Source organism: Nomascus leucogenys, chromosome X (genome assembly GCF_006542625.1).
Source record: "Nomascus leucogenys isolate Asia chromosome X, Asia_NLE_v1, whole genome shotgun sequence".
Classification (NCBI taxonomy): Eukaryota; Metazoa; Chordata; class Mammalia; order Primates; family Hylobatidae; genus Nomascus; species Nomascus leucogenys.
The window spans coordinates 47811046-47832794 of record NC_044406.1 but is presented as its reverse complement, the minus strand read 5'-3'; the positions used below and the strand labels follow the sequence as shown (position 1 = coordinate 47832794).

Sequence of the window (21749 nt, the reverse complement as noted above, 5' to 3'; positions counted from 1 at the left end):
GCTGATAAACTTTATGCTTTATGGTCTTATAACTGGAGGTATCTTCTGGTTCTCATTCTAAATAAATAACCAGTTTCATACTCAGTCCTGTATTTGCAATTTTGCTTTCTTATTTCTTAGAGAGGATACCTAAGTTATATAAGTTGTAGGTCCCACAAAACCTGAATCTGTCCATGGTCACTCTTAATTATTAATTTATTTCCATTTGGGGCAAGTAGAGGGCATTTCTTGCACAGTAGTTCACACCCCTATTCCAGAGGCCAGCTTCAGTGACACTGGAAAAAGCACTTGGCTTCCTCTAATGCCATCTCCATCAGTCAGATCTGAGTGATTTTAATACTCAAACTGACCAGAAACATTGCTTTCTATCTGTGGTACCTTCCCAGATGGTTCACAACCAAAATGAAAGTAGTTGCAAGTGTGGCTCATGTTAGAGCCTGGACATAAACTGAGTGTTTCATGAGCCGGTGAGAAGCATCACTTCCCAAGCATTCTTGTGAATTCAGAAACATACCATTTTTGTGTGTGCTTGGCAGTATCCCATGAATTACTTAATAGTCCCTGTGGCAGTTTTATATGCCTTTGGATGTTCTTTATAATTTTTGTTAGGACTTTCACACTTTGATAGGTTACCCACACATTCATAATACATCACCAATCCATAGCATCAGAAGTGTTATTTCTATTATATCGCCCCCAGAATAGTACATATTCTAAGTGACATTATTCAAAATTGATCCATATTAGCAACATTATTTTTTTAATAACTCTCTCTACACAGAGAATAGCAGCATCTTGATGTATCTCCTTTTTTGTCATTATAAAACATAAAATAGACTATGTCTTACAACCACAAACCCTTTTTATCCGCCTAACCACCAATTAAATAATTATATATAGTATGTTAATAGTTGAGAGGGGAAATAACCCTGCTGATTTGTTGGTCTAGTGATATCTTTAAAATGCTCTGGTCCTTAACCATCATTCATCATCTATCACCCATTCCTTTTTGAAACTCCTTTCATGTTTTCTGCGGTGCTATTGGATCCTGGATTTTTATCCCATACTGATTGCTGCTTTTCCATCCCTTTCATTGCGCTCATATTCTTGCAAACATCTGGTTTTGAAAGGTTCCACTGTTCATCACTTTGGGGCTCTTGGTACCCTCTCCCTCTCTTTCTCATTCTAGGACTTCAGCTGTCCCTTATCTGTAGAAAACTCTCAAGTCTCTAATTTGAATCCTCTTCTTTCCCTGAACTCCTGTCCCATAGCTTATCTGCTCCTGGCTATTTCACGATTGAACACTTTAGGTTCAACATGTACCACAGCTACTGTGCTAGCCAATCCAGCTTCTTTTCCTCAGTTCCTTGACTCTGTTCTTAGCACCACCATCCCTTCTATAATTTTTGACATAATCTTTTCTTTTATCTTCTGCACCCTTTTAGCAGATCCTTCTCACTCTTCTTTGGGGCTATCTCTCTTCTCCTTTCTCTATGATGACCTCCCTCCCCCCATCGCCAGGACAGACTCTTTTTAAAAAAAATTTTGTATAAATGTAAGGGATACGACTGCAATTTTGTTACATGGATAGATTGCGTAGTGGTGAAGTCTGGGCTTTTAGTGTATTCATAACATGAATAATGTACATTGTACCCGTTAGGTAATTTCTCATCATCCTCCTTCCTCCTGCCCCCACACCCTTCCAGTCACCAATGTCTATTATTCCATACCTCTATGTCTGTGTGGGCACATTATTTAGCTCCCACTTATAAGTGAGAACATATGGTATTTGACTTTCTATTTCTGAGTTGTTTCACTTAAGTTAATGGTCTCTAGTTACATCAGTGTTGTTGCAAAAGCTCTTGACCCCTGAAGCTACCTGGTTATGACCCCCTTCCCAGTGGCCACCCTTTACAATAATGGCTCTCCCTTTATGTCTGTCCTGCATTCAGTGTTCTCCCAGACTTGATTTTTCTTAAACACTGCTTTCGTCACCTTGCCCCTCTGCTCAGGGCCTTCAATGGTCTCCTATTAGCAGCCTCCCAAACACCTCCCTATCCCGCCCCCCATCATGACAAATAGCATTTCCTACTATTTTCCAACATGGGTTTGAGCTTTAGTCTCACTGCCTCGTTTCCTCAGGCTACACTACGTTTATTTTGTCCCTTCATGCCTTTTCTGCTTTTATCTTTCTTAACATGGAAGTGCTTTTCTCTTAAATTTATATTCTATCTATCCTTCAATACTTGGTTGAAGATCCTTTCCTTGATCACTCTGGCTCCCATTGATTTTTCTCTCCTCTTGTAGAGCTTGTAATCTGTACTTAACAAACAATTTACACTTATTTTCTATCTCTTATTTCATGATTTGATTTTAAGGATAATGGCTCAGTCACTGAATTCAGATGCTAGTTCTTACTCATGAGCTGCCACAGATACAATAAATGACAGAAAACTAGCAGTGGAAGATTTTTAAATCTGCCCTCAACTGAGAATTTCTGAAATGGCTCTCTTTAGTAGAGAAAAAAAGGAAACAAGAAAAAAGCCCACCTCCAGGGGACAATGTATACTTCCTTCATGAGTCTGTTTGGAATTTGAGTCTTTGGGTCAAAGGGGTTTTAAAAGGCAATCTAGTCCAATCACCTAAGATTTTAATCTTCTTGACAGCACCTCGCTAGTGATTAGGGCCAGATGGCTATAGCTTTGAACGCATTTAAGGACAGGAAATGTTCGATCTCTCAAAGCAACTCTTTACAAGTAGAGGTAGCTCTGGCTTCTGGTCTTGTTTAAGCATTTCAAGAACCTCTACCTATGTACTAAGCAGTGACTGGGGATCATGGGGAAAGAAAAAGGTATATAATGATGAGTAAGTAACATCCCTGTACATAAGGTACTTCTATCTTCTGGAAGAAGTAATCAAGTGGGTGAATAATTGACATGAATACAGTGAGATAATAATTGATATGAATATAGTGAGATAAATATCAATGCAGTGAGATAAATATTAATGTTTTGAATTTGAACAAAGTGCAGGGATCTTGAGAGATAAGTAGAATTTTAACAGGTAGAGATAAGAGGATGGAAAAAAAGACATACCATACAGGAGAGACTAGAGGAACACAGATACAGTCATGAGGGTGTAAGCCAGACATGAGCAGTGCTTAATTTCTCAATGGTGAGAGTTCTCCTATGCCTCTAGGTATGTGATCCTGGTGGCTATTGAGATGACCCCAGTGTGCCACGCCTACCCATGATTTTTGTTCCTGTGTGAGCTGTGAATGGTTAGTGAGAGCACAGTGAAAATGCCTTAGTCATAACGCTGGATTGTCCTGGGTGAATAAAGTGTTTCTTCATTTTTTTTTTGCAATTAAATTCCAAGTGTCATGTAGAAAGACCTCTTCATGTCCAAATAGTGTTTAAGCAATAGAACTCCTCTCTATTTTTGTCCATCAGCTGAGCTCTGCTAAAAGAATTGAGAACACTAGCTGCCCAGAATTCAGTGCTGTATAAAACCAGCAGGAATGAATTTTTCTTATCTTCTGAGAGACAGAAAAGCCATTTTGCAAGAGAAATGACTAATGTTCAGCGTTAATTGAGTCCACAACATACCACAATTTCCCTTTTTGCTGAAATATATCACCCGTAAAAATTATTCTGCTAGGACCATTTTAGGCATTTTAACCCAGAACTTGGCAGCATGTACTGTGTGGTTTTGCAGTGATTAAGAAAAGCTTCCATTTAAGAAATGCCACTTATTTTTGGTGTCTTAGTTATTTAAATACTCTGAGGTTCAATGTGGGTTGAGCATTAATTTTGTGCTGTTTAGGACACTTCTCTGCCCCTATTTTATATTTTATTTTTCTAAAAAATAAACTAGGGTGTTTTTACTTCATAAACTTTTTAAATACTGAACAAAGAATACACGAATTACATTTATTTGTGTTCTGATTTTTTTTTTGAAATCTTCATGGTTGAAGGAGCTTTTGGATTTATCTGGCATTAAATGGGAAATTTTAGCATTTAGTCAATACTAATTGATTTGAATTGTTACATAATCCTCAGCTATTGTGAAAAATGTATTTAACAATAGATCTAGGTATAGCATAATTGCATACATTACAGAGACCAATAATGGAGAAAAAGAAACATGGAACACCATTATTGGTGAATATTAGGTCACAATCTTTGTGCAGTTATGGCACAGAAATATTTTAACCTATGAAAAATCTTGCAGTATTTGCATGCAAGTGTACTCAGAAAGACTAAGGTTGTATTCTAGTTTTATATTACATATAGGGTGCCCAGCCCTGTGATTTAGAAAGTGTAGACACCCGATAAATAGTTGTTAAGGAATATTCTTGTATGTGTGAGATGTATAGATTTCATAATGATAGGTTTTTTTTTTCATTGTAATTAGAACTTCAAAAATTGAATCAAAACATTTTCTAAATGTTGTGAGCATTTGAGACAAATTGATTGTTGGGACTGTTTCTCCTCCTTTATCATGACAAATATTTTATATTTTTACCAGCAATTTGTATTTTCCTTCAAACAATCTATTTCTTGTTATGTTGCCATCTGTCATTGTGTATTAGGGAAATTTAAAGTCTTTGAACTGTGGTTTTGTCATCCAAGAAGTTGGATTAAGTTATATGTGATATATCTTCTGGTATGGATTTTTAGTAATTAGTCACTTCCATGAAGATCTGTCTCTTTAGCTTTCTTTCTTGGACCCTCCTCAACGTTTTTTTCTTCTATGCTTTATTCTGGGAAGAGTTTGCATTATCTCTCATGCTGACATTGTTCACAAATTTAAATCAGGGCCTGGGTCTCTCCACAGGTGCTCATTCACACTTTCCCCATGGCTTCTCTGAGACTTTGTTTAAAAACCCTTTTCTAGTTGTTGCTAGGTGAAAGTAAACAAAGCACACTCAATAACAGTATTTAATCGATTGATTAAGTAAGAGTGTTAAGAACATAAAAAACAGATGATAAGATTTAAGAGTTGAAGTAATTATATATTAACCATGTCCAAGGGTTATAGAATGGTGGCCTGTAAGAGCCCAAAGGGACTGAAACAGAGGCTCAGAGGGGTCAAGGAAATTACCAAATGCCACAAAATTCTTAGCTGTCTAACTTGTCCTTGGATGCATAAAATACTGACTTCCAGGACAGTGCTCTTTCTGTACCTTACCTCACTGGACTTGCTTTGTCAGATCATCCATAGATCTGCAGTAAACCTTATTATTGCTTTACTTTGAAGGTTGATGCTCTAAAGCATAGGGACTACTGCTGGACAGTAATTTATATATTATAAGATATCACAAGGAATGTTATTGCTTTCCGAACATTTAAATTTAAAAATATGGGGCACCCTATTAGATAAAATGACTTTCATACGACAAATCTATTTCCTTTTTGGAAAGTCTATTCCTAGTGCATTTAGGATATGTAGAGATTGTTGGGATCAGTGATTCTTGACCTTTTTGACCAAATGTCTCTTGGAAAATCTGATGAAAGCTATTGGACCTTTTTACCAAAAAATGCATATTTTTACGCATAGATGTTTTTCTCCTCCGCACCAGGCCAATGTTCTGGAAACCTCTTCTGTGTCACTGTCCTAATAGTGTAATTATTTTTAGCTGATACTGAGACTTCATGAAAGTGGTGAAAAATATTTCAGAGGATTCATTACATCATTAGACAGTTACTAGTAATGAATTTTTAAATAGACCATGATGAAGAGTCAAAACATTCAGGCTGGAAACAAAGGCACCTACATTTGCTATATTAGGTCCACGATAACTAGAGAAGTGAAATTGACATGTTTTGAAAAGAAAGAATTTGGGAGAAAACATTGGTGAAGGAAATGGAAGGCTGTGGTGGTTGAGATGATTTCTTTTAGTAGTTTTCAAAGATTGTTTATTTAAAGTATCATTAGCCCATCGTCTATTCAGTGACTTGTGTGAGGCATAGACTCTATGTAACCTCTGTGTCACAGGGGTTACAGAGATGAGCCTGAAATGCTCTTCAAAGTTGGTTCAGAGGTCCAATGTCAGCACAGAGGAGGGAGGAGTTAATTCCACCTGGAGGAAGTGACAAGGAAAGGATTTCATGGAGGAAGTCCTACTCGACAGAAGTGTCATAGATTTTGGATAAATTCTGAAATGTAATGAAGATGACCCTTAAGGTGACCGTTTCCAGATTAAATGAGTTAGCTTGGAGCTGTGGCCTAAGTTGAAGACCATTTTCTTGGTTGTGCGTATCTGTTCATTCATTCAGTAAATATTTGTCAATTGTGCATCACTATATGCCTTGGGTAAAATTTGTGGGGTTTGCTCTCTGCTTTTCTGCTTTGGGCATATTGCCTCAAAAATGAAATGCCTCTTCGAAAATCTGATGAAATCTGATTGCCTCAAAAATGAGGCAATATGAGTTGATATTTGACCATACTTTTTATTGCCCTTGGAGTGTTCAGTCCAAGAGTCCAAATGTGCAGTTATGTAAGAATTCTTTTGGCCAGAGACCACTTCAGTGAATAATAGAGAATTAACTTAATGTATCATGCAGTGTACTCTGTACAATTCCTAGGCGATGATGCATATCAAAGTTGAAGAAAGATGTCACTTTTGGGAATAAAGAGAAAGAACTAGGCAGGTATACACCATAGCTACACTAAAACCTTGCTCCAACATGCTCAGCTTGTGCTCTGGGCGTTGTTCACCTAGGACATTGCCTTTGGGTGTTTATTATGCTATTTGAACAATCAATCTTATAAGAGATTAAACAAGCTTTCCTAAAGTGTGTTTTCAGGTATACATTTTTTTAAAAAGCAGAGGGTGGATAAATGCTGAGTTAAATGGGTCTTTTTGCTGCAGGACTTCTCAGGACCATATGCCAGTGTGCACCAGGCATTTCCCAGAAGGAGAAACAGTATATGGTGTCTCAACTTCCATGAACATTGATACTTCTCCCCAGAGCATCTTTCTTGAGGACTCATGTTCCATAAAACATTTAGGGAACTACAGCCCATCCTAGTGTGCAGAGTCCAGGGACAGCAATATGGAGTGTCCCTGGTGTATTTTAAGTTTCAATGAAAGAATGGGGCGAATAATGAATTAAGGGGTAATTGCATTCCCTAACTTGGGTGAGATCCTTTTATCTAAAGTGGAGATGAATGCTGAACAATAATCTAATAAATTAGGACTGTCTAGACAACCAGTCTGTTGAATTCAGGGCAAATTGAAGTTAATTGTTAGCTTTCATCTGTTTATTACTTGAGACAGCCCTATCTTTTTTAGCCTATCAAAGGGATTAGAAGATTTGGCCTTTCCAAAAGCAGAGAATTATGTATCTGAAAGGAAGTACAAAATACAGATGGGCATAGGTATAGATTAGATAGATAGATAGATAGATAGATAGATAGATAGATAGATAGATAGATGATAGATAGATAGATAGGAATGGTTTTATGTATCAAGGGCAAGTTTGTGTGTACATTGATATTCTCTGTTGTCTTCTGCCAAAAAGCACAATGCTGGTTCAAAGATCAGAGAATGTGCTAGCAGTATTTAGAATCTGCTGACTTACTTAGGCATAAAGGAATAAAGGACTTACTTAGGCATAAAGGAATAAATATTGCCTTTGGACTGAACACTCCAAGGGCAATAAAAATGACATGCCACCCTATCCTTGTCAATGTTTCTTAGTTGCTTGAGATAAATATATTCTAGGTAGCATTAGAAACTTCCCTGTTGCCCTCATCCACATAAGCATGATTTTGTTTTCTTGGTATGTGGTTCTTCTATTCATTGCAACAAGCATTTGGGCTTGTTTGGCCGCAACATGCAGGCTCCATCCTAGGGATGTAAAGATTTGTAACACATTTCTTTTTTTTTATAACACACATTTAGCTCATTTATGCATCTCAAGATTAATGCATCTAAAACAAGACACTTGATATTTCCCTATAACTCTTCTTCCCCTGGCTGTTTCCAACTTAATAAATGGTACCACCATTTAACCAGTTGCTCAGGTTAAAAAGCTTGAATCCATTCTTGGTTCCTCTCTTTTTGTCATACACCATGTGGTGTATGCACCATTCCAGCAGCAAATCCTATTGGCTGTAGCCTCAAAATATGTTCTGTATCTCATGGCTGCCCACAACAACTGCAACCACAGTTATCCCCACCCAAGCCATTGTGGTCTTTTGCCTTTGTCCAAGCCACCATGATCTCTTGGCCAGAGATCTGCCTCTTTACTAGTCTCTGTACTTCCTTCCTCTTTTGCCCCATTACAGTCTGCTTTCCTCACAGAAACCAGGATGATCTTTTAAAAAGTTAAAATAAGGTGAATCACTCCCCTACTTATAAGCCTCCAGTAGCCCACATCATACTTAGACCAAAACCTAGAGTTTTGCTGTGGTCTACAAGACACTCTGTCACTTAGTCTCTTCTTACTTTTCCAGTCTCATCTTCTCCTCACTAATTTCCCTTTGGCTGTGCCAGCCTTACTGGTCTTTGAGCACATCAGCCTTTTTCCTGTCTTCCCCAGATACTTGCATGGCTTACTTCCTTTCTTCATTAAGATCTCTGCTTTTGTTCTCACTCATAGGTGGGAATTGCACAATGAGAACACTTGGACACAGGAAGGGGAACATCACACACCGGGGTCTGTCATGGGGTGGGGGGCGGAGGGAGGGATAGCATTAGGAGATATACCTAATGTAAATGATGAGTTAATGGGTGCAGCACAACAACATGGCGCATGTATACATATGTAACAAACCTGCACGTTGTGCACATGTACCCTAGAACTTAAAGTATAATAAAAAAAAGATCTCTGCTTTAATGTCACCTCTCAGATGCATTCACTGATGACCCTGTGTAAAAGCACTCCCCACCTCCATGGCTCACTCTCCCCTTACTCTGCTTTGTTTATCTTCATAGCACTTAATATTTCCTTAATAGTTCCTAGTCACTTAATATTTATTCCTTTATTTGTCTCTCTTCTGCATAAAAATGTAAGCTTCATGAGGACTTAGTTATATTCACCTGTATCACAGCACCTAGGATGATGCCTGGGACTCAGTAAGAGTGCAATATTATTTGATGGGTGAATAGATGAAGGAATGACTTTAGCTAGGTTTATGATACTTGTGAAGGGGTAAGTATATGTACTTGCAGAAAGAGTCCATTGTTGTCCATGCCTTAGATGCTTCTCATGAAGACAGCCCACATTTCATATATCTGTGGGCTGTATTTGAAACATTTTAAGCAGAAAAATAATTTGGGGTAGCAAAAAATTCTTAATGTTTGTGTGTGCTAGTTTTCTCTTTGCAAACACAGTGATGTTCTACAGGAAACATATATATGCAGTACATTCAGGTGAGTGTATATTGAAGGATCACTCTTCATTCTACTTCAGCCCCAAGCACTATACCCCAAAAATAACTGCTATGATAGTTTATTGTGTATCCTTTCAGATATTTACTGTGCAAGTATGAAGTATATACATTTTTTTGCTATTCTACAATCGGCCTATACTATATACAGGGAATCTCAACTTTGCTTATTTTACCTTATTTATTTCAAAGAACTTTCATTCTTTTTAATAGTTGTATAGTATTTCAAAGAATGCCTCTACCACATCCTTGTATGTAGCTCTTGGAGCACATAGGTAAGTTTATACGTAAGAGAGCTTACTAGGGTTGTAATTGCTGGATCAAAGGGAGGTCCATCTACAGTTTTGATAGCTAATGACAACAAGGTTGAATCACTTTACTTTGCCACCAACAGTGTAAGACAGAATCTGTTTTTCTGCATCCATGTCAATACTATGTTTTAACTATTTTCATTCTTCAACCCAATAAGCCAAAATGGTACCTTATTTTGATATTTCTCCAGTTATGAGATTGAACACCTTTTCATTGAAAGGCATTTACATTTCTTCTGTAAAAGTTTATGTTCACATTTTTTTTTTTTTTTACCTATTTTAAAAGCACGTCTGGTCATTTTTTCTTATTGATTTGTGAGAACTTTTTATATTTTGAAGAAATGAATTCTTTGTTGAATGTTGCAAATATTTTATTTTTATGGGTTTTGTGTCTTGCACAGAAAGCATTCTTTATTCCAAGAATATTACTTTAGAAAAATCTGCCCTACTTTATTCTAGTTTTTTTAAGGTTTTTATGTTATGCGTTTAAATCTTTCTTCTGAGTTTATTCTGAGTAAAGAGTTAGAGATTCTGCTTTACTTTTTTAATTTCCCCAAATCAGATGTCTCAACACAATTTATTGACTAAACCAGGATTTACCTACTGATTTGTATAATTTAGGCTATTTCTATACCATATGCTCTTATTTCTCTGTCTCTCTAATCTTGTACCAGCACAACTCTTTTTACTGTAGCTTTGTCATACATTTTAATGAAAAGTTGGGCTAGTTATAATGCTTTTTCAGGAATTTCCTGGCAAGCTGGCCATGCTATTTTTCCATGTGAACTTTAGAATCAGGCTTTCTAATATAAAGAAAAAGTTACTAATATTTTAACTGAGATTTCATTACATTTGTAGATTTATTTGGAGGAATTAAGGTCTTTATAATACTATTTCCTTTTATCAAAAAATAACTATTTTTCTGTTCAAATCTTCTATTGTGTCTTTTGGTGATTTTGAAGATATTTTTCAGGTTGATTTTTCAGAGCTCTTGTTGAGTTCATGTTGCTCTAAGAAGTGAGCTTATTTTTTTCCATCGTATTCCAATTCATTGTATATAGGGTAGATTTTTATCTTTTAATATTAATTTTGGCTGGGCATGGTTCTCATAGCTGTAATCCCAGCACTTTGGGAGACTGAGGCGGGCGGATCATGAGATCAGGAGTTCGAGACCAACCTGGCCAACATGGTAAAACCCCATCTCTACAAAAATACAAAAAAAAAAAAAAAATAGCCAGGTGTGGTGGTGTGCACCTGTAATCCCAGCTACTTGAGAGGCTGAGGCAAGAGAATTACTTAAATCAGGGGGCAGAGATTGCAGTGAGCTGAGACCGCACCACTGCACTCCGGCCTGGGCAAAAGAGCAAGACTCCATCTCGAAAAAGATAATAATTTTTAAACTAGACACCTTATTCCTTGAATTTTCTTTTTGTTTTTCTTTCATTCATTTATTCATTCCTTCTCATCAATTTTCCAGGCTAAGTTTCCACTATCCATCCACTATGATAATTTTCTCTCTTCTCTAATTTTTATGCCTCATTTCACCCTTATCTAATGGCATTGATTAGTACTTGCCAAATAATGTTAAATAAAATTGGTAATGGTGGCATTTCTACCTTGTTTCTGATTTTAATGCTACTGTTGTTTCACCATTAAGCATAGTGTTCAAGTCAATCACTCCAAAAGCTCTGGAAGCTCTCCTAAATCACTCCAGGCAAGCTGGCTTAAGGACCTCCATAGCACCTATTCTTTACCTTTATTGTAATCTGGAACACAATGAACTTGAGAATGCGTTTATCTTACTGAACAGTGTTGATGTGTTTATCTTACTGAACAATGTTGACAAATTCTGTGTACATCCTCAAAGAAGTACTTTTCCACAGATCGCCCTCTGGGAAACACAGATTTAGAGAAATATGTGATCAACAATACCAACCGTAGCATAAAGGAGTTTAAGGATTGAGACAAAACCATGAGGCTTAGAAAAAAGGAGGTCATCAGTGACCTTAAGGATAATGGTGATGATGATATCTCATACTAATGGTACATTTACCAGGCATCAGTCACTGGGCTGAGTAATTATACATGTTACTTTGTTTAATCTTCACATTACCCACCAAGGCAGAACAATTATTATCTCTGTTTTATAGCTGTGGCAACAGGCTGAAGAAACTTTCTTAAGATTATCACATGGTAAATAATAAAATGTGATTGCAAATTGCACTAGCTCTATAGCAGGAGCTCTTCCACATAATACTAGGAGAATAAATCCAGAGCCTGCCCCAGGAATGTTTTGTTTGGCCAATTCATTATGGGATTTTTGTTTTGTTTTGTTTGTTTTTAAACTGTGAATGCCTTCAGTAGGCATACATGCCATTGAATTTGTGAGTGTTTTTGAATTGCAGTTTCTGAAGTTTTACAAACTCTATTCATTCATTAATAAATTATTTCAACAAATATTTCCTGAGTGTCCACTGCATACCAGGTACTATGCTAGGCTCTGGAGATACAACAATAAGCAAAAATGAGCAAAGACCCTATTTTCGTGTGGGCTTAATTAAATAACATACAAAAAAATGTGTGTGTGTGTGTGTGTGTAGTGCCAGGTAGTAATGTGTACTAAGAAGAAAAATAAATCAGGGCAGCAGGGACAGAGTGTGACAGATGACTATATTGATTGTCTGCATTGATGGTGGGGTCACTGGGCATTTTTTATGAGGAGTACACCACATTTTCAGGTTTATTCAAGTTAGGAAATGGAGACACCTGATCACGTGTTGTAGAAAGAAAGGCAGAAATCACATAGTAGCTGAAAAGGGTGGCATGAGTCAAATTGAGGAATTTCTTACTTCTCTGTGATAGAATAATGTGAATATTCTTGAAGAAATAAGATAAAGGAAATGGCCCTGGGAGAGGTGGAGAAGGCAGGGCTAAATGTGGAAGCTAGGTTCCAAAGTGACAGTATGCCTGAGATTTATGCCCTGGGAAGCAAAGGGATTATTTCCTCAAAGGCTTCATTGCACAAATTAACTCCCAAGGTATGCTATGTGGGTAAAATCATCTCCTATACCAGTTCTCTGGGGACAGCAACCATTTTGGGTTGTTGGAAGCATTGCAGAATTGGTGGTAACACAGTTTCTATGGGCAGTTGCTTTAAGAACCTAGAGCTTGGTTTGAGGTTGCCATGGTAACACCACTGCTGGCTGCATACAACATCTCACCCAGGCTCTCTTGATCTAATAACCAGGACCCACATTGCCTTGAACTCCCTTAAACAAGGTGTGCTTTTAGCAGACTAGCTTTTTTTTTTAACTTCTCTGATAAATCCATTAACCTATTTTATTTTTGTTTCTGTAAATTGCAAATGATTGAGGAGAGAGAAATTAGGAGACAAATTGTATTGTTTTAAACTCATCATCCCGATTTAGAATACTTAATGCAAACTAAAGATCTGCTTGTGCTATGGTCTGCTATCTTCCTGTTTTCAAGTTTTTGCATTTTGAAATCTATCATATCTCCTTGTTCACACAATAAGGCCTTAACAAACTCTTTGTGAATAGTTTCTCTGACCTCTCTACTCTCATAGAAAACCACAGGATACTCAGGAGTCTTGGGCTCTTTTCTTCCTAATGAGCTCTGTTTGCCATGGTTTGGGAGAGGAAGAACTCTGAGTATAGGGGACGATAGATTTTGCTAGTGTTCACTTAGACCTCTTCTCTCAAAAACATGGGTGAGAGAATCACAAATTTTTGACACTAGGATACTTGAGAGTTTGGCCCAATGGTCTTTTACCAAGATGGCCCCACATCTCCTACATCCCAATGATGAGCATAAACACTTGCTGATTTAATAGACAATAATGTTAGTAGCCTGAAATCACACTAGTAGTTTGAAACCCATGATGAGGGTGCATATACACCATAGAAATCTAAATACTGTGAAACAGTCCCCGCTTCCCACTACTGGACTGGTTGTTAATCATTTACGGGCATACCTGTATCAAACCCTTCCCTTATCATGTGGGTGGGGAGTGGTGAGAAACAAGCTTCTTATCACTAGATTCTATGTGGGCATTAAATGATGGAAAATGAAAGAAAGGGAGAGCTGTAATGCATAATGCTCTTCATTGTTGTTTAGTAATTTATATTACTTTGGAACAAGATGAAATAAAAGATTTAAGATGAGATTTTTCTCTTTTCATAATAAAATGTGAAGAAATATTTGATTACAAAAGCTATCTTTATAGTAGCCACATTTTATTTGGTGACTTGCCTTCAGACTTAAGAATCTTTTCTAACAATTTTATCCCATTTACAAAAAAATGCTCAATAAATATTTCAAAAGATTAGGTCAAAAGCCCTTAAACTAATCTGTAGGGTTGACAATTAAGATATCATTTTTTTTCTATAACTGATCATTGAATTTTGTAGTGATGAGGGAAGGGTAGAATGCATAGTGAGTGACACACAAGTACAAAAAAGAGTTGGTTATAATCCAAGACTTACATCTTAAAGTAGGAATAATCTTTAAGTTTTGCCATTCAAATCAGCAGATAGCCACAGTTATTGCATTACAAAAGATTTCTGAGCTCCAAGTGTTTGCCTGTACTTTGACTTACTAAGCATTCAAAAATATTTTCCTAACAGCATCATACTTTTATTTTCATATTGTATATATTTTAACCTTTAAGTTATCATGGAAATTCCTTAACAGGGTCTTCTTCCCAGTAAACATGCAAACTGAAACATTAGCACCCATTTATTCAGCATCTTAGAAGTATGCTTAATATAGTAGATTTTCCTAAATAACTTAAACCTTCACCCTTCAAATTCTAAGACCTTTTAGAAACCATTTCTCTGAAATCCTTTTTAAATATTTTAAACATATTTCTTATTTCTTAAACTAAGAGTTTAAACTCTCCTTGCTGTGATAGGGCTAATTGTTTTTCTGCAATGTAGAAACAACTACTTTCACCAGCTTTTAAATTTTATTTAGTTATATCCTTAAATGCCAAACTGCAAAATGACCTTTGTCACTGGTGTGGTCATTGTATTGGCTCAGACAGCCCTGCTCCCCCCTCCCCTTTTAGTTTCTTGAGTAGTGTTTATTTATTGTTGGCACTGAAATCCATTCATAAAACTTGTTTGGAGTTACATACTAGATTCTATTTTATTAAGACTCTAAGTGAGGGTGTGAGAAGTAAAATCCTTTGCTTTTCAGAAGACTTTGTTGTGGTCATATCAGGCACTTGGAATATGGAGAAAATGAAATCTACTCCAAGGGATGGTTGTGAGAGGCAACAAGGAAAGGCATATGAAATGAATCTGTAGGATGCTACTGAGAGGTCCCTTTATGCACACAACTGCTACAGGCCCCACCACTGTTGTTCAAAGTTCCCCACTGCTCCATCCCTTTGGGCAGTGTGGGGAGAGCCAGTTTCTCCTCCTTATAAGAGGAGCTGCCAGAGCAATTCTAGTAGGCCCTTGGGTATATTTATCTACCTAACTGGTTTTTAGTTAGGTTGATGAAAGGGAATGGGAAGAAATAAAAATTTTGCATCCGAGTTTCTCTGTTTTTAAATATGGAGTATTACTTTGAGCCTAAAAATGTTCATCACTTTCGACTTAGTAATCTCCCTTCTAGAACTTAACCCTAACGAAATAATCAGACATAAGGAGAAAGATTTATGCATAAACATATTTTTCATCTCACCTTCATCCCATTTTTATGTTAGTCAGCACAACCTTTGGCTGTGTTCCAGAAAACATATTGCGCCAAGACTGGCAGACATTGGTTTGAGTTTATTTAACTGTCAGGGGATGGCTTTCTTTGTGAGCTGATTCCACAAATTCATTACATACTTAAATCTTTGATGGGCATCAGCAATGTAAGAGTAGTGTACTTGAAGAGCTCAAAATTGCACACAAGCATTAGCAGATAGCAGTGCTGGATATTATGGTTTAGACTTAATATCTTTTAAGATATTTTAGATCTTATAGACCCAAACTCATCCTTGATTTGGCTATGTGTATTCTATGACATTCTGTGTATGAGTAAAATACTGGGTTCTGTGAGAGCAGGCATCAAGATAGAACTAGTTGTCTAAGAGATTTATTGTGGGAAAAGCCCGTGAAGGATAAAGAGAAAGGAGAGCATGAGTAGGGAATAAAAAAAAAAAAATAGGGTAGTCCTGTATAATTTCCTACAATTTGGATTTTGTTCATTTCATCCCAGTAGTATTATTTAACATGTTCCTCTGTCCCCTAAGTATCAGATACAGAGGGCTGATCACATTAGAATTTAATTTGTTCCTTCCGTCCTTCTCCCCTGTCCTCCCCTCTATCCCCTCCCATTCCCTCTCCTTTCCTTCATTCTTACAAAACTACTTCATAGGTGATGGTGTGTGCTTCCATCAAGAGGCAGATAACATTTATCTCATCTGTTTTTCTGTGTGTGCTAGCAGCTTGATTATCATTATGCTAGATCCATTAATTCATTAGGGGTTGCAAAATGCTGACATTTGAATTATTTCTGTCTTCACTTACTAACTAGCATGCTTTTATACAGAGAAACTTCCCCTCATTAGCTATTTGGTTGTTTTGAGGTTCAGCGCAAATAGGAAAGGTAGGATGAATACTAGATTTTTTCTTTTGCTTACCATTTTTCAAAATGGTAAGTTGATTCCTTAGCATTTTCCAAAGGTGGAAAATGAGAGTTTTTGTGTTTGTTTAGTATTATTATGAACTCATGGATTTAAGCCATTGTAGTTGTTATCTTTATTTGACCCTCAAATTACTTCATCTTTGGCCAGTAGGAGTTTATATAGATAGGCTCCTGAGTCTTTTTGACAGAATCCTAGTAGTCTCTGACAGCCTTCTTGCTTTCTGGTATGATTTAGTGTTCAGGCTCATCTTGTACATTTCCTGCCTCAGATCTCACTAGGTCACAAGCCATAGTTCATTGTAGTGAGAATTGATTTTTTAGAAACAACACTCTAACTGTTGGGAGTGTTCATTGCTACTGGGTAGGTTATTTTTTCTAGACCTTTTCATTGTACAAAACTAAGAAATATTTTTTTAAAGTTAGAGTATATCCAGAGATCATACTTATAATTCCAATTTATATCTAGGACTACAGGCTTACTACTTCATCTCATCATTTTTTACATCTGAATTTCTTTATCTCCATGCTAAAAAACCTGCTTCTCAACAACACAAGCCTGATTACTCACTTGTTTTATCACATACTACAAATGTAACAGCCTTGGGATAACAATGCTAATACTAGGACTAGCTAAATTATTATTGAAAAAAATGTGAAGTTCTTTTTATCTTTAGGAGATATACCATTAGAAATGAACTATCAAATCCGTGTGTTTTAAAATCAGTTAGAATAGTTCTTCTCCTCAACCACTTGTATACATATTTAGGTATTATTCATATCACTTTACTAATCTTGTCTCTGGTGCCATTCTTATTTCCCTCTACCCTAATATAACTAGCATTTTCTCCCTGTATTATGTTTATCTCTGTAATAATGAGAAGTTTATGAAAAGTATAATGAGAAGTATAAAGTTAACTAGGAACTAAGACAGAATTTGAAGTACAAAAATGAATGCAGATTTAAAAATAAATGTATGCACAATAGCACTATATATATATATTATATATATATTATATATATATAATATATATTATATATATATATATTTTTTTGAGATGGAGTTTTGCTCTGTTGCCCAGGCTGGAGTGCAGTGGCACAATCTCGGCTCACTGCAAGCTCCACCTCCTGGGTTCAAGCAATTCTCCTGCCTCAGCCTCCCGAGTAGCTGGGACTACAGGCACCCGCCACCATGCCCAGCTAATTTTTTGTATTTTTAGTAGAGATGGGGTTTCACCATTTTAGCCAGGATGGTCTCGATCTCTTGACCTCGTGATCCACCTGCTTTGGCCTCCCAAAGTGCTGGGATTACAGGCATGAGCCACTGTGCCTGGCCTATATTTCTTTGTGAGCTGAGAGGTCTTAGAAGCAATGACACCCCAGTAGCAATGAGCACACCTAGAACCCAGATCTTGGTTTCTAATACTGTTCTCCAGTAAAAGGGACCAAAGCTCATTGAAGAAATGCCTGATTCTAAGGCTGTGACAGAGAAAGATATGATGAGTCTGGAGCATTGTGTAGTACTAGAGAGGAAGGAAGTGCTCAAACACACACACAAAATGATAGGGGCATGTCAAAGGGGCATAGGAGCCAACTAACAGAACTCCTAATAACCATAGCTGGAAGAATTTGAGCAACGAAATAAATGACATAGTGTTGGATTATAATCCAAAGTATAAAACAAATATCTGCGAGTCCATATTGACATATTAATAAGTAAATGATTGAAAAAATCAGTAAGTGAGGAGAAGAGACACATCTCCAGTGCAGAATTCCAAATAATTTATATAGATACTCTATCCTCAAAAAGCTGGAACATACTTCCCACTCCTTCAGTGTGGGCTATGCATAGCCATTCTTTCAAAGAGTACAGTATGTTAAGATGGGAAAAAGAATAACTCTAGTGGAAAAACTTGACAAACACTGCCTTAGCCGGGTGATCAGATCAAGGTCAACATCAGTGATAAATCATGCTTGTAGCATGCACCCTTGATATAATGTTAATCTGCAATACTTCCTTAATTTTTCTGGTATTACTATGTTGGGTTTAAAAAATATTTTATCTATCCTGAAGGCTTTTAATTACAGGTGAAAACCTGTTCTCAGCTTTGTTTAAGCTAGTGAAAAAAGTATGAAGCATGGTTTCTACCTTATGGTAACTTAGAAACTAGTGAAGGAAATAAGATCTAGCAAGCATGTAATCAAAATATAAATCATAGGACATGATTATACAGGATTTTTAAGTTGAGAAAAGCAAAGCATAGATATCCTGAGACCTGGTGTAGCTAGAGGAAGTTTTAAAGAAAATAATCTCTTCTGTTAATACTATCAGGATTTCTGGATGAGGGAAATGATAGGGATTGACTTAGAGGCTCAAAAATTCTCTAAATACATGATTATCACCAGAAAACAAGATATATATATTTTAAGACCATTACATTTTGTTTCTGTTGACCAACTGAAATGCAAGATGACTAAATTAGTTATTTTTGAATCCCTTATTATAGATAGTAAAAATTGGTGTCTCATTTAATCACAGTGTGGTCAGAATTTATTAGAAAGATAGCAAAATCATTGGATTGTATATGATACCCTGCATTTATTTGATGTGTAGACTTGGTTAAATCTTGGATTTTAAGCATTTGAATGTTATATTGCTCTCTTTTGTTTTTCCTTTAGGACTATCTGCTGCCAAACTCTTGACTGAATATGGCGTTAGTGTTTTGGTTTTAGAAGCTCGGGACAGGGTTGGAGGAAGAACATATACTGTAAGGGTAAGTGATTTTAATACTTACATGTAATATAATATCTCACTCAAACTACAAGTGGCACCACTGGAAATCACAGGGCTAGAGGAGGTCTTAAGAGTTCATGCAGTTAAGCCGTTTGTCCTCCATAGCCCTAAAGTACTCCCATCAAATAAGCGTCCGTTCTCTAACATGTACGCACTGAAGACTGACAGCTTCTGACTTTCAGTGGAGTGAATTCAACAAACATGAGCAAATAACTTCAATACAGTGTCATAATTTCCATACTAGAGATGTAAATGAAGTGTGTAGTGTCTCAGATGGGGTGATAGTTTGGCTGTGCTGGAAGTGACTATACACCCACAATACACACAGACACATACACACACACACACACACACACACACTTAGATTCCTTATTTATCCAATGACACACAACTTAATAGAAATGTGGTGGCAAAAACCCAAAAAATCAAAAACAAACAAAAAAAGAAATGTGGTGGCTGCAGTAAGCAGGAACAAATGTAGCATATTTTTGCATAACTTTTCCCTTGGCCCTTGTTCTCTAAGAAGTATGCTGCTGCCAGAGATACTCCTCAGGTCGTGTCTGGCTACATATAAGAAGGAAGCCCAGTTCTTGCTACATCGCTGCTTTTTTTATACTTGGGCTTACATCACCATTCTGGAAAAAATGCATGCTATTATTTACTACTGTTAAGGGAATGGTTGCAGGTGGTTGACTCTGTGGGTACTAATGAAAGTACGTAGGGAGATAACGAAGAGTGGGAAGGAAATAGGGGCAAAGATGAAAGTTTTTGCACATAAAAGTGGGGGAGAAAGGGAGAAGAGCCAGAGAGAAGTAGTAGAGGCAGAAGAGGAGGACCAGACTAGACCAGCAATGGGTAAGTCAGTGGACGAAAGAGGAAGGGGTGCTCAACAGTCAACTGACACGGTATGAAGGCAAACAAAACAAAACAAAACAAAACAAAAACCCTCGCATTTGACAGTTAGAAGTTCATTAATTAATGAGCCCCTTTGCTAGAGTGCACAAATTGAGTGTTAAAGACTAGGGATTGAGAGTAAAGACAAAACTAGACTGTTGAAGTGACTGGAAAGAGAGGAAGCATCTATCTAACTAGAAGATGCTTCCTTTAGACTAATAACGGAATGGCGTAAGCAATGCAAACATTTGATTATTTCACAGAAGTCTGGTGGTAGATAGTCCAGGCTGGTGCTCTTGCTTTTTGATATTGTTTCTTTTCTTTTCTTTTCTTTTCTTTTCTTTTCTTTTCTTTTCTTTTCCTTTTCTTTTCTTTTCTTTTCTTTTGAGACGGTGTTTTGCTCTTGTCGCCCAGGCTGGAGTGCAATGGTGCGATCTTGGCTCACTGCAACCTCCGTCTCCCGGGTTCAAGTGATTCTCCTGTCTCAGCCTCCAGAGTAGCTGGGATTACAGGCACCCCCCACCACACCAGCCAATTTTGTATTTTTAGTAGAGACAGGGTTCCACCATGTTAGCCAGGATGGTTGCGAACTCCTGACCTCAGGTGATCCACTGGCCTTGAAGCCTCCCAAAGTGCTGGGATAACAGGCATGAGCCACCGCATCCAGCCCTGCTCTGATATTCTCTGCATGTAGGCTTATTGTCTTGTGGTAACAAGATGGATGCTGAGATTCTAAGCATCAAGTTCTCATTCAAGGCTGAAAGGAGAGTGAAAGGGTGGCACTAGCCTTGTCTGCAACTAAGCTTTTCCTTCGCCAAAAGAGCCCAGCAGACATTTGCTTTAGTCTCATTGGCTAGAGTTGAGTCACATGGCTACTCTCAGCTGTCAGGGATCCTGGGAAAGTAAGTATTTCACAATACTAGGCTACATAATAGAAGCAAGCATGGGAGAGGAAATATCAATGGATATTGGAATAGCCTACAGACAACATTTGAATTAGGATTTCATAGCACGATTTCAGCCACATTGTACCATGCTACCCTTCTGTCATTTGCTTCCTACCTTTTTAGATACCGGGATGTATCTAGGCCTATTTCTGCTTTGCTCAGCTCTAAGGGTGCTGTACAGCCTTGCTATGCAAAGTGTCATCTGTGGGTCAGTAGCCCCAGAATCAACTGGGATTTTGATAGAAATGCAGAATATCAGGCCCTGTCTCAGAACTGCTGAATCTGGATCTGCATTTTGACAGCATCTCCAGGGAACACTATAGAAGTGCTACTCTGTGGCATTTGTTTGCTTGCTTGCCTTAAATTAATGCCAATCTGGATTAAATTTTCTGAGTGTTCCCTTAGATGTAGTCCACTGGGAAGCTATTGGTCTGGGAGTGAGGAGACTGGGATTCTAGCCTCTGTACTGACTTGACATGATGTCTTGGATAAGTCCTATTAGCACTTTACACCTCAGTTTTCTCATCTGAGTAATAAGATACTATCTAAATGTCCTTGAAGAAACTCCCTTCCATCTTCAAATTCTAATTGAAGGCAGCGTGTTATAGTACAAATGAAGAGTTGCATCTTCTGCCTGTATGCCTTTATTAGATATGATTCTTCTGTCATTTTCTGAAAAACATTCCTTCATTTTGGAGATAGTTATTAAGTTGTCCCTTAGCCCTATTTTTCTTATCTCTA

General features: G+C 37.3%; 1 protein-coding gene across 1 annotated transcript in view; it reads left to right on the top strand.

Moving 5' to 3' along the window:
- MAOA (monoamine oxidase A) overlaps positions 1 to 21749 on the top strand; it is an 82949-nt gene that overhangs the window by 2323 nt on the left and 58877 nt on the right. The window contains exon 2 of the mRNA XM_003271020.4: positions 19053 to 19147. Coding sequence (XP_003271068.1) covers positions 19053 to 19147 — 95 coding nt within the window. The remainder of the gene's footprint in view (positions 1 to 19052; positions 19148 to 21749) is intronic.